Genomic DNA, 13,602 nt, shown 5'->3' on the forward strand with positions numbered 1-13,602 from the left:
TATCATGCCTCACTACTGGCTGTGCTTCCTCTTTTATCATCCGCACACAACCTAATTGGAGGAAACGTATTGGTGAGAGAGCAGAACCAAAACAGAGAAACTGCCATTGAGATTTTTTTCCTAAGCAGTCAGCCATTACCAGTGATGGCAAACATTTTACAAACTGAGTGCCCAAACTGCAACCCAAAACCCACTCATATATCACAAAGTGTCATGTCCCTCTGACTTTCTAGTAACAAATTCTGGCGAACTCTGTTCTGAGATGATGGCGTGTGTGCCCACAGAGAGGGCTCTGAGTGCCACTTCTGGCACTCGTGCATAGGTTCGCCACCACTGGATTTGACAATCATGTTCAGCATTGGCTGAATTTAAGCAACAGTCCTAAGTACACTTGTTTTCAGGTAAGTCTCCTAGTTGTCAGGGTGGCTTACTTCCAAAATAAATATATTTATGATTTGGGTGATAATTTTGTAACCAGTAACCAGGAAATAATATGACCCATTCTGTCCCACTGTTTGTCCATAGTTGTGCACATCTTGTAACCAATTTTCTCCACCTTTTCCCCATTTCAGGTTGTTATTCCCGTTGTCTCTGTCCAGCTGATAAAAAAGCACAAAACAGCCCGGCTGTTACCCAACGGACTGGCTATTACCACCAATGCCAGCAGAAAAGTAAGTGATTGCAGCCAGCTTTCCACGCCCAGTGGATTAACCCTGAAGAACCCCTGTCCTCAGCAGACAAAATGTTGTCTTAATCTAATCCTGGGATGTATAGAGAAATAAATCAGGATCTGATGACTTCAGTTTACAAGGGTTTCTGCCTCCCAGCTTCCTAAATATAGCAGTAGCTAAAGCATTTTCTGTCTGTATGTTAGATTGCTAAAGAACAATGGCTGAAAGAAAACGTGGAGTAGATTTTTGTGTGAAAAGGCTTGAGTACTGGCTTCTGGTGCATGTCTGTTGACTTACGGCAACCCCATGAATTTCATAGGATTTTCTACTCATAGGTAGTTTTGCCAGTTATGAAATACAGCCTGCATTATCTGGTATTCTTTGGCGGTCTCCCATCCAAGTACTAATAAGCGCTAACCCTGTTTAGCTTCCAAGATCAGACGGGATCTGGTTTCTTTAGAGTATTTAGACACTGATCCCAAATTCCTGGGTTGAGCATCTTGTTCAGAGAGCTTGTGAACTGTATCTCATGTTTGGCTCCACTCTCAGTCACTCTCACCATGGGCTCACCACCAATGTGGAAGCAGGGATTGCTTGCCTACTTCTTTTGCCATAACCAGAGCTTGGAATAATTATCTTCTGGCACCCTATTGGCTGTGGGATTTTGGAAGTTGTTGTCTCCCTAATAAGTTTCAGAGCTCTGCTACATATTTACCAGCTGCCCTTGAAAGAGATGTGTAAATGTACATCTATCTTTGTATGCTGAAAAGATGAACTGTGTGTTGAAGGAGAAACATGTGCAGAAGGAGAAACTTGGCTGTCCCCCTTCCCCAAGCCACATTTCTTCAATCTTTACTGTCTGGGCTTTGGTTACTCACTTCTGTTTTATTTTATTTCCAGTATATCTTCGTTTCCCTGATCTCTAGAGATAGTGTGTACGATGTTCTGCGAAGAGTCTGCACGCATCTGCAGGTACTTTCTCCTTCTCTTCTTTCCAGAATCCTCATGGTCTCATTAAAAACCAATCTCAGCAAACATCTAGAAGAACCAGATTATAATGCATTCCTTTTTTTATCTCATTATGCTTTGGATAAGGGTGACTAGAGAATTTGCTGCCTCCATCAGCCTGCCTATGTATTAAGGATGGAGAACCTCAGGCCTGGGGCTGAATCCGGCCCTCCAGAGTTTAAATCTGGCCCTTCTGGGTCTCCCTCAGGTACTGAGCTCTCATACCTACATGACTTTAATTTAGAGATTTGCTCACTTTTCCACAGTGTTTCAAAATATTTGATGATTCCCCTAAGTGAGTTACAGGCAGTAAGAGGTACTGTACATGCAGTGCCACTTCTGGCCTTTTTGAATTCCTGGGTGGGAAAATAGCAGTGTGCTTTGGTATCATATTCCTTTCCTTCAACCTTTGCATCCTTTGTTACATGCCCCTAAATTTTACCCTTGACCTATCCATGACTTCTATAAAAATCTTTAACTTTGGCACCAAAACCTGCTCTCGACTTATATACATGAAGTCGACTCATAGTTGAGTATATATGATAGCTACATTTATATCCCAGATTACCTTCAGTGAACTCAAGGCAACATAGGTGGTTGGCATTCTCCCCACTTTATTCTCACAACAGCTCTGTCAAGTAGTGTGTGTAAATATGCATGTGTGTGTGACTGTCCCAAAGTTCCCCAGTGAGTTTCATGGGGCTTGTCTACACTGGTGGTAAACCATAGCAGCTTCAGCCCAGACACACAATTTTCCTAGGGATTTGTAGGCAATGCGGGACATTTCTCCAAAAATCCAGAAAAACCCTGCAATTTCCTGGAATATCCAGATTGGTGACAAGGACATGGCCATGTGGATGGAAATACTCTGCACTATAGGACATGTGATTTGTCATAGGACCACTCTTTTCTTCCGGTTTACTCTGATCTTGCCATGGTATATGTAGTATTATCAGCATCACTGCAGACTGGGAAACTGTGTTGCGGCTACAGGGTGAGTATGGAGTTTTTTGCCAGTGTAGGCAAGCCAATGGATGAGTGGCAACTAGAACTGGGATCTTTCACGACCCAAAAACATTGGTTTTAGTAAATTAATGGTTGTCTAGTCCAGTTCCTAGTCCTAGTCATTCTGAGGGGTGTGTATATGTACACACACACACACATTCTCTGATTCTGTCATAGACAGACAGACAGATAGCAGGGAGGTGCTTATTGTCTCTCTCTGTCCTAGATGAGAAGTGCTTTCCATGCTAAGTTAGAGAGAATGTTTTGCACAGATAGAAGCAATTATTTTTGCGAAAGCCTTTCACTTCGCAATTATTTTTTTACTCCATTGACTTTCAGAATGTGGCATTTTGCTTCAGCTGGAATAATTATTTGCACTCTCTTTCCTTTTCCACCAGCCACTGCTACAAAATCCATATAAGAACATAAAAATAGTCCCGTCCTTTTGATAGAGATCAGGTGTTGGTGATATGGGGGTCTTTTAGGAGCCGGCATTTAGGCTGTGCAAGGCTTTGGGCCAACGTCTGATAGTTTGAGGCAACCAGCATAATACAAGCTCTTTCATTAATCTGGAATACATTTTGTTCCTCAGTGGAGAAAGGGAGGAGTTGGGTGGGCAGGCAGGCATTGATGGAACATTTCCCCCCTCTCTTCTGATTTCTTTGTTGGCTGCTCTCTAAAATGGGTGCATGGCCATTTCCTCACCACATGACCAGTAATCATAGGGCATGTCTTAGTTAACCCTGATCACAAGTTTCTGACAAGCCTGCTCTCAGCCACTGCGAGAGTGTGGTGTTTACTTTGCTGAGGGAGGAAGATGACATCTTTCTTTTGGTTCCCTGGGTAAAGAGTCTGTTGTGAGGCTTTCTTGAGATGCGGTTAGGTCTTTCTTGAGACAGAAAATATATAAGCCAGGCAGTGGGACATACGAGAGACATTTGAATACCCTTTGGAGTAACAGTTTTCTTAGTTCTCATTTATCTTGGTCTACTCTAACTCTATGATTCTATGATTCTATGGTACTCTTTTTTGTTATGTTTATAAGTGTTTAGATACTTCTTGTTTAGGATTCCCCTGTTGCAGCTAAATCCTCAAATTGAGGAAACATATTCAAGGATAGCTGTGATGGTCTATTAGCAAAATAAAACAAAATACAAAATCTAAATAGGAGGAATAAAACCAAAATGCACATGTCTGGAATATATGAACAGAGCTCTTGAGGGTAGGGTGACTTAGAGGTCTCCTTCATGGGGTTGCCATAAGTCAAAGTCAACTTGATGGCAGTCAACAACCACAAAATGAGTTTTTTGCCTGCTGAAGAAGCTTCAAAAGGTTACATGCTGTGCTTTGTGCATTTCAGTTGTTCTTTTGTGAGTTTGGGTTTTGTTCTATGGTGTTCTGTGGCCAACACAGCTACCCTTGAATATATTTCCTTGAAGTATTTGTGTTACTGTTACATAGCAAGAAAGAAATTACTTAAAACAGTAACAATATCAAACAATTTTTGAGCCCTGGAATCATAATGACAACAAGTTATTTTAAAAAAAAAACTTGCTGCTTTTCAAAACTTTGAATTGGCTATAGAGAATACTCAGGTGTTGGTGTTGGGTGTAATGCAGGATGGCATTTTTGGCAGTGAGTTTGTGTTGGCCCTACAATTATTGAAGGGTCTGTCCCTAGCTGTGCAGTTGACTGGAGGACAAGATGCATCAATGATCTCTCTTGTCTTCTGACTTTTTACAGGTGTCCAGCAAAAAGAGCCTGAGTTTGAAAGAACTGACTGAAGAGCCAGATGCAGTGGCACTGGTAAGGCCATTTGGGAGGTGATGGTAAACAAAGCACTCTTCTCTGCACAGTTGCTCACAACTATCTGTCCATCGGGATAGGAAACTGGATCCCCTATGTTGTAGTCTAGCACTGTGACAAATGTGCCACCCCATCTCCCTGGTGCAGGCATAATGTTGATCTCTTAATTATGGGTCAGAGGCTGCAAATGGTCTTTAGGCTTCTGCATTCCCTCCCTCCTTCTCTGGAGCTTTTCTTTTCACAGCCTGATTTTCATGGCATTTCATGGACACTTACTGAAACAGTAGTTGAAGAAACCATGGCTCCCTTGTTAACTAGGGACAGAAACAAGAGTCACAGTGGTTGTTGAAATTTGTGGTTTTTGATGGACCATGGGTCCATCAGTTCACATGAAAAACAAAACTGTGGTTTTACTGGGAAGGTAAAGGAATGACAGCAAGAATTTGAGCCTATGGATTGTTTCATTGTCTTAACTAAAACTAAGCAATTATCAGCATTAATCTGAACCTCTATCCTAAGCTAACTGCTGTGTCAAAATATTGACGGGCAGTCTCTCTTCCCATCCATTTTTCACCTCAGCTTCATGGAAGAAGCTGCTTCTGCCTGGTTAGACTGCCTGGTGTCCTGCCTGGTTAGACTGACCATCTAGGCCTGTTTTGCCCTTTCTGGTTGGCATGAGAACTGACTTGTTTCTTTTTGCATGTATACTGATATTCAAGCCTTTTTGAATGAGGAATAGCATTAACAACACTTTGGATAAATGACAAAATAAATACCTTTCTGCTATTGGTCTGTGGGTTGGTACTCTAGTAAAGACCACTTCACTTTAACTGACCTTCATTCTGTGTCTTCCTCAGGAGGTCATTGTCCCAGAAGTGAAATGGAGGAAAGGGTCCTCAGCATCACTGTCGCTGGCCCTTCCAGATGCTGGATTCCAGTGCATCCACAGGGCTTCAATCAGCAGCCTCAGCACAAAAGAGAGCTCTTGTAACTCTGAAGAGCCTCTAGTATCAGGTATGGAGAGATGTAAAAATTGTTGTTTGAGTACTGCGCTTGGATTCCAGAAGACGAGGGTTTGAATCCCTGCTCAGCCATGGAAAACTCACTGGATGATCTTGGACAAGTTATATTCTCTCAGTCTCAGAGAAATGCAGTGGCAACCTCCCCAAAACAATAGGTTTTGGTGGAGACTGAAAGTGGGTTTCATCAAATGAAAGTATGATTTAGCAGATCATTTCCAGTAATGGAAATGAGGTGTTCCAGCCTAGGACATTTGGTTCTAGAGAAACAAATGAGGGCATTTATTTAGATAGATGATCTATACAAATCTTTACTTCTTCTTCTTTTTTTAATAACTTGAGGAAGAACATCAAGGCAAGATAAATTGTTCACTTAGTCAGTGGTGGGTTCCAGTAAAGAAAAGCAAATCTGAAAAAAATGATCTTTATTGGATTTTATATTTCATATGATTAAATTCTTCATTTCCTTCCTTCTGTCTTACTAAATGTTAAGTTTAATCATGCTGTATTTTGGTTATTTTTGGTTTTAACCCAGTTGTTTCGGTACTCTGCATATTCTTCTAACCATGTGTTGAAGGACTATGCCCACTGATTCACTTAAGCATGTTTGAAATAATGCTCTTTTAAAGAAAGCCTCACAATACTGTATATAAAGTACTTTATCTATCCTGTGTCACTAACCATCCAGCCTCTCAAGTGTTTGTGATCATAACATATTGGTATATGTGTAAAAATAACCTCAAGCCATGAATTCTTTGTGCTTATTTTCCCCCCAGAAAGTGGAATAAACACTGAGGAAGAGTTGGAAGAGGAGCCCAGCTACAAAGCAGAATTGAGACCATCTGATTATAATCTACTGAAAATCTTCATTGTGTTGTAAGTCTGGAGGTCTACTTATTCTTGACTGTGATTTTCTGGGTCCCTGTTGGCTGCATATAAAACAAGGCCTTTCTGTGTCTTTTTTGTCTTTGCTCTTAGAATTTGCCTCCTGGTGGTGTCTTCCTCATACTTGGCTTTCCGCATCTTCCGCTTGGAGCAGCAACTCTGCTCATTGAATCGCGACTATCTCTCGCGGGTACCCCAGAGGTAAGGGATGTTCTGAAGTTTTAGCAAGTTCTGGTTAGAAACCTCTTCTCCATTTGTTTCCCTGTTTGTTTGCTTGCTTAATTTATATTCTGCCCTTTTCCCAAGAAGGAACTCAATATGGCTTACAACAAGATTGAAACAAGATACAACTAAAAACCTGGTTAAAAAAAAACAATGAAATCATCTATCATGTAAAAGCACCTATAATTTAAAATAACAGAAAATAATTTAAAAGATAAAAATGCAGCACACACACACCGCCAAAATCACTTTTGCATTATCCATTCATCATCAAGCAGAGCAGAGAAGGGGCCAGCCTAACTTCTCATGGGAGGGAATTCCACGGCCTGGGAGCAGCCACCAAGAAGGCCCTCTCCCGTGTCCTCACCAGAAGGCCTTGTGAGACCCCCCCCCCCGGTTTTGAGGGCTTTCAAACATAGGGCTATACAGTCTCATGATGATGATGATTAAAATATTTATATCCTGCTCTGTTTCAAAAGATCTCAGAGCAATGACAGTCTAGGTCAAAGCAATATAGGACTTTAAAGATCATAACCATCATTTTCAGTTTTGCCTGAAGATGAACCAGTAGCCAATGAAGCTGTTTCAGCAAGGGAGGTATATATTCCTTCTAATGAGTTCCCATAAATATTCTGGGTGCAGCATTCTGGATCTCCTTACATTTCCAGATAGTTTCCAGAAGCAGTCCCATGCAGTAATCAAAATAAGATTGTTCAATACCTGGAAGATGGAAGCCTGTTGCTTTATATAATTGTAATACTATTAGTTTACTACATTCATGTCCTCCCTTTCCTCTTTGATGGTCAAGATGGAGGTTCTCCATATTGAACGTACAGCCACCATGTGAAGTGGGTTAAGCTACAATTGGCCAAAGGTCTCAGACTGAACCCAAATGACACTTAGGTTTCCTTCAAACTCTTAAGATTCTATGGATCACAGCCTAGCAGGTATTTGTTTACTTTTAGTCCATCACTGTTATCCCAGCACCACACTGGCTCTGCTTATGAAATTTAATAAGAGATCAAAGACTAGGTTTACTAAGGAGCATGTCTCACTGTAGCATGGCATCAATAGACTGCAGCATTATTATTTCTGTTTTCTGGCTTTAGTGGGTACAAAGCAACATATAACCAGTATTGTTTAGGTGTGAGAGTAAAATACTCCAGTACTGAAGTTGGGATAAATCATGCACACTTCTCTCAATATATCTGAATCTTTCAAAGGTTTCTGGCATCTGATTTTGTTTTTCCTTTCATGGGCTAGGGTTTAAATAGGGCGATATTCCTAGAACATTACGGACAAATGAGTGGGAGCACTGATGTAAGGCCATGGACAAAGACTGATTTGTATTATGACTTAATGGAATTTTCTCTCGCTGTGGCTGCTGTTTTTTTCTCCCAGATCTCTAACAGTATTTGCCTTACATGTTTATTTTAGTTACATGTTTATTTAAAAAAAGAAAAGAAAGAAAATCCAATAGGAATTAAGGATGCTAACAAATCAGAAGACATATATTGTTCCCCATTTTGAATAAGAACAATGCTAAAACACAATATTGTCTTAATTCCTGAAACCGCAACATTGATGTAACTGGTCAAGAACAATAACTAGGACACCAAAACTAGGTAAACATTAAAAAAAATAAACCAGGATAATAGCCAGCCAGGGGCTTTTCTCAGTTCCTGTGTTTTTGGCCAACTGCCTAAAACAACAGACTGACGGCAACTGATGAGCCTCAGTTGGCAAGGCATTCGGTAGAGTTTGTGCCCTACTCCTGGTCACTGCCTGCCATGCTTCACATGGTCAAGGGATCTGGAACTGATCCTTGGATGCTAAGTGGAGCATATAGAGAAGTACAGAAATGGTTCTTTTTTTAAAAAAATAATTTTATTATGGTTTGAATGCAACATAAAAACAACAGAAAACAAAAAGCCAACAAGACACATATTGTGACTGTACATTTGATTACACATTCTTATCTGAACTTAATTTACATACACTTTTACTACATAATAGGTTTTAGATTATATTTTATGTTATCTTTGTTCCTTAACTATTTTCCAAAGCAGGGACACAGATAAATACTTATACATACTAATTTCTACATTTTTCTACTTTATACATATTCTTGACCTTTGCTTACTTAATACTTCATATCCTTACTCCATAATTTTGACACTTCTCTCCATTTCCTTTTATATTGTTGAATTGTCTTTCCATTAATATACATGGATAAACTATCCATGAGAGCTAGATCATTTAATTTTACTATCTATTCCTCTATAGACTGAAATGGTTCTTTGAATTGAGACATCCATTCTGGAAGCTTTGTTCTTATTTAAACACTCACATGCACACAATGGCCACCTATAGGGAATAAATAAATGAAAAGAAGTACTCAGACGCATCCTATGTAACTGTGTCAGTTCTTCATTCCTGTGGCTCAAATCCAGGGGTTCCAATCCAGTCCTCTCAGCAACCCTAGCTGGTCACACATCTTCCCCCATGACACTGTCAGTGGTTTCCTAGCTTTTGCATGCCTCCTTCAAATCCTGTTCTGAAAGACATAAATGACTCTCTTGAGGCCCAGTAGTTCTAAGATAAAGTATGCTGTCACCATTAGTTCTTATCCTTGTGGCTTTGGTCCCCTGAGATCTTAAACAAATTTGAATTTTGTTCTTTAGGCTGAAAGAGGTTCTCCACCCTTTTTCTCTGCCTAGTTCAGAGCCTGTTAATGTTATTTCTGCCCCTTTCTCCTGGTTTAACAGGTGACTGTGGCCTCAAGAGGGATGATACCAGAGAAAGAAAGAGAGAACTGCACCTTAAATGCAAATCCTTTCCATGTCCAAGTGGTTAACATGGCTGCAATGAAGACAAGGCAAAAGGATCCTTTGTTCTGACACTTGCGTTACCCCTGGACCAAAGCTCTTCATTTCCAGCACTAAAAGGTAGAAGTGCTTCCTTGCCACAGCCCCTTTGAAGCGGTTAAACACATTACCCAGACTTGGCAGCCCCTTTTGGTGGTGTTCATCATTGCTGGCCACTACGAAGGCCACACTCAGGCTTTATTTGTCTGGGGATGGTAGCTCCAACTATATCCTCAATCCCTGAGGGCATTGGATAACCTTTTCTCTTAGAGCACCAAGAAAATTGGGAATTACATTATAGGGCTAATTCTGAGCTGCTCCTCTGTGTTTTGGGACTGCAATCTCTTTCTGGGGCTTTGCTTCAGAAAGAGTGATTGTTACTATCTGCAGACAATACTGTGGCTGGCCTCTTGTTATATCCAAATGGATATAAGCAGGTTGCAGAGAAGCAGCTGTATTTTCTTCTAAGATTTACTCTGTTCAACCTTCCACCAGTTTTCACTGCCTGCATTCCCTTAGCGGGGAACTGAACAGCCCCAGAAGATATTTGGAATTTTGCTTCAGTGAAAAATGCCAATAAAGAAGGGCAACTACTAAGGAATACTGTCCAAAGGATGTGATACCAGCTTTGACCTGTCTCTTCCTCACCTCCATGCACAGCAGTGTAACAAAATAATCTTCATTAGGACTAGTCTTCTTGAGTGAACGGGATTCCAGTTACCCAATAAATGCCACGAAATACTTGCCTGCAAAATGCCAATAGTAGTTGTAGTGATGTTCTGTGTAGGGGAACCCTGTGAGTTACCAGGCAGGCCCTGAGCTCTTTTGGACTGAGACTGATGGAAGGCACCCTTCCCAAGACCAAGATGGCAAAACCGTCATGGGAGTGGCTGCCCCTCTGCAGGAGAGGAGAAAATGAAGAGATGTGACTCAATGAGTGTATGTAGCCTTTGTTGCACTTTACTGAGGTCTTACCAGGGTGCCATGGAGAGAAGGTTGGTAGCTTGACACTGGCATGAGAAAACATACATCAGCGGAATTGCCAGGCCAGAAGATGTGGCAGTTCTTCTGAGTTTGAAGATGATGCAGGTGAAAACAAGTATGCCAAGACTTAAGACTTGAACTTATCTCCTCCTTCCCTCACCCTGTTGGCACAACATGGAGAGATGATTTAAACAGACTTTGCTTGAACTGGCTCCTCAGCCATGAAAGACTGGTGCAGCTTGTACTGATGGCTAGCAGTGGGTTTGTGGATGAGGGCAGGAGAAAGGTTGCTTTGAGTCCTGCTTCTCCAGAGTGCTCCTGCCCTGATCAGGTGCAAAGGGCCCAAGGCAAAAGCATTCCTCAGGGAAATGAATCTGTTAAAGGAAAGAGAGGCTGCTTCCAGACACAGGCTCTTAGTGCTAGTACAAAGAACAAACTGATGCAGCTATGTAATCTTTTTATTTTTCTTTAATAGATTTTTTCTCTCCTAGTGACAAAAACATAAAAAACAGAAGCCGCAGAAGCGGAATTGGTGGTAGTGTTGGGACTCCTTTGTGCATGAGGTGGTGCAGTTGCACAAAGTGCCACCTGGAAGCACATAGAGAGCAGATGGGAGTAATGCAGGAGAGCCATGTTGAAGAAATAGTTGCATGTGCAAGGAAATACCTCTAGGGGAATTAAGATGCGGGAGTGAATAAGTGATTGAACCTTTAGTATAGAGCCTGGAAATGTCCCTCTCTTTTTGGCCCACAAAAAGCTTTTTTAAGGACTACAAATCCCAGAATCCTCATAGTTCCTTTTTTTAAGTCGCTTTTCCAAGATCTGCTCTCTTGTAAAGCATATACAGTCTTTCTTGTCTTTCAGTCTGGGGAAGACCCCTTTCAGGAGGAAGAAAATCTGTATGTAGGGCATGAAAAGGGCTTCTGGGATCCTTTTGGCATGAGAGTGGTGTTTTTAAATGCCCCGCTTTCAGGGTTTTCATGCATTGCTGGTTTCTGGGGCAACTTTGCCATGTGTTAGGGTGCAGCAGGCTACTTTGGCAGTAGGGTTTAAGGTGGGGTGGGGAAAGGACCACCTGTGGGCCATATGTAGACCCTCAAGCTTCACTTTTTCAGCACTTAAAGCCTCTTTGGAAACTTTCCAAAACTCCTTGAAAACACTTCCTCCTCCCAAAAATAGTTTAAAAACAAAACAAAAACTCTGAGTCATTTTATTTTTGCCTAGAAATGGCCCCAAATGGCTAAAACACCCCCTGCAAACATAGCAATTTGAATTGCCTCCCCCAAAGCCCTAGAATCTAAACCCTAGAATAATGAAAAACAACAAAAAATTAGGCTAGTAGTGCCATATTATGCCATTTCATGGTGGACACGGAAAAGTGATGGAAAGGCCATGCAGCAACAGTAAGCAGCAGCAACAGCAGCAGCAACAACACCAAAATACACCTCACGCAGTTGCCCACTTTTTGCTTAAGAGGCAGTTGAAAGGAGGAATTGATTCTGAGTGGGACTTGGCATATTGACCTTAGCCTTTCTAAGGTGGGTTGGAGCTGATGATTTTTTTCCTGCTTCAGGCAGCAAAACGTTTTGGGCAGTATTGTTTGGGCTTTTGTTTCTTGGTTCTCCTCCTTGTCTGATGGGAACCGAGAGGGGACTCTGGAACTCAACCAGGTGTGGCCCAGTACCTGCACATCGAAGAGGAAGAGCAGCTGCGGTAGGAGACTGTTGCCCCATGATGTTTTCTCCCTCCCTACCTGGTTTTCTCATGGAGGTATCCCAGGGCCCTCCAGCAGATTATTTGATTAGAAAAACACAGTCTTGTAGGCAGGGATACCAAAAGTGGAACGTGCTACATTTGGGGGTGGGTCACTGATGTAGGCAAGGGTGTCCAGCTTTGATGAGCTTGTCTGGAAGGAGCATCACTTTCTTCAGCATAAGCTTCTGTTTGTTTGGTGGCTGGTTCTGGAAGCTGTCATGTACATTTCCCACAATCCTCCATAACGACATGCCAAGGGCACTGGGGTGAAGTAAAAGATCTAGTTCTTGGATGTAGCCACCTAAGGCCAACTAGAGCACCTGTAGATGTTGGCAGTGTCCCAGTGGTTGCCCAAGAGTAGTACATCTGACCCTAGGGCTTCTTGAATAAGCAGAGATTCAGGCCAACCATTTTACAGCAGGGGTGGGAAATGTGTGTCCCCCTAGATGTTGTGGAACTGTAACTCCCATGAGATCTAGTCAATAATAGCCAGGAGAGAGGCATGGTAGAAGTTGGAGTCCAGCAACATCCAGAGGGACACCTATTCCCCATTCCTGCTTTGCATTCTCACTTTTAGCCAGTGTTACTGGGATGATGAGATTTACAGTCCAACAGGATCTAGAGGGCTTGTTTATGGCACTTAGGTGAGTGTCCTTCAAATGAAACATGCTATTTGCATTCTCTTCTGTTCTCCTCTTCCCAACCCTGGTGCCAGAAGTTCACCAGCTGCTGGTCAGCTGGTTGATTTCTTTCTTAGCAATAATGTCTCAGGTGTTTAATGTCTTGTTTGCAATCCATTCCTCCCACATTGTGGAGAGGCAAATGTAATATTTGTGCTGATTTGTTTTTAAATTTTGGAAAGAGCTGCTAAGACAAAGTCCTTTTGTTTACTTGTGAATTGTCTTGGCTACAAGTCACAGGGGCCTCTGACAGTAACTACTGCAAGAAACAGGCTGAACCTGGGAAAAATTGCTTTCTCTTGGACTTCAACTCCTGCAGCTCCCAAACTAACATGGCTACTGGGAGTTGCAGTTCCCCAAAGTAACTTTTCTACGTTCTGGGGAAAGGCTCAGAAAACCAAGCTGATGGAGTGGGGAAGATGGCAAGCAGGTCCGGAAAGTGATCTGTAGCAAGGTGGTTCTTTGCAGCATTTTCTATCACTTCACACAAATTAGTGCTTGAGTATTATGACCCATGAGACAGAAGTTCTTGTTACAGCTGAGCCGTGTTGTCTGTTGGCCTTAGGAGCCTTTCCTTCTTTGATACGGATAGAACAATGCTGACCTACCTTACAGGGTTGTTGTAAGGATGATTGAGATAATGTATGTTGAGTGCTTTGAGCACTTTGGAAAAGCGCTTTATAAATACTAAGTATTATTA

The 13,602-nt window shown here is 41.8% G+C and overlaps 1 protein-coding gene across 2 annotated transcripts in view; it reads left to right on the forward strand.

Moving 5' to 3' along the window:
* GRAMD2A (GRAM domain containing 2A) overlaps nt 1–13,602 on the forward strand; it is a 38,606-nt gene extending 25,004 nt beyond the window's left edge. For both annotated transcript variants that reach the window (XM_042475839.1, XM_042475840.1), the window contains exons 6-12: nt 573–671; nt 1,572–1,643; nt 4,428–4,490; nt 5,348–5,504; nt 6,286–6,385; nt 6,488–6,595; nt 9,385–13,602. In XM_042475839.1, coding sequence (XP_042331773.1) covers nt 573–671; nt 1,572–1,643; nt 4,428–4,490; nt 5,348–5,504; nt 6,286–6,385; nt 6,488–6,595; nt 9,385–9,388 — 603 coding nt within the window. In that variant the 3' untranslated portion in view covers nt 9,389–13,602. The remainder of the gene's footprint in view (nt 1–572; nt 672–1,571; nt 1,644–4,427; nt 4,491–5,347; nt 5,505–6,285; nt 6,386–6,487; nt 6,596–9,384) is intronic.

The sequence above is a fragment of the Sceloporus undulatus genome, chromosome 6 (genome assembly GCF_019175285.1).
Source record: "Sceloporus undulatus isolate JIND9_A2432 ecotype Alabama chromosome 6, SceUnd_v1.1, whole genome shotgun sequence".
Classification (NCBI taxonomy): Eukaryota; Metazoa; Chordata; class Lepidosauria; order Squamata; family Phrynosomatidae; genus Sceloporus; species Sceloporus undulatus.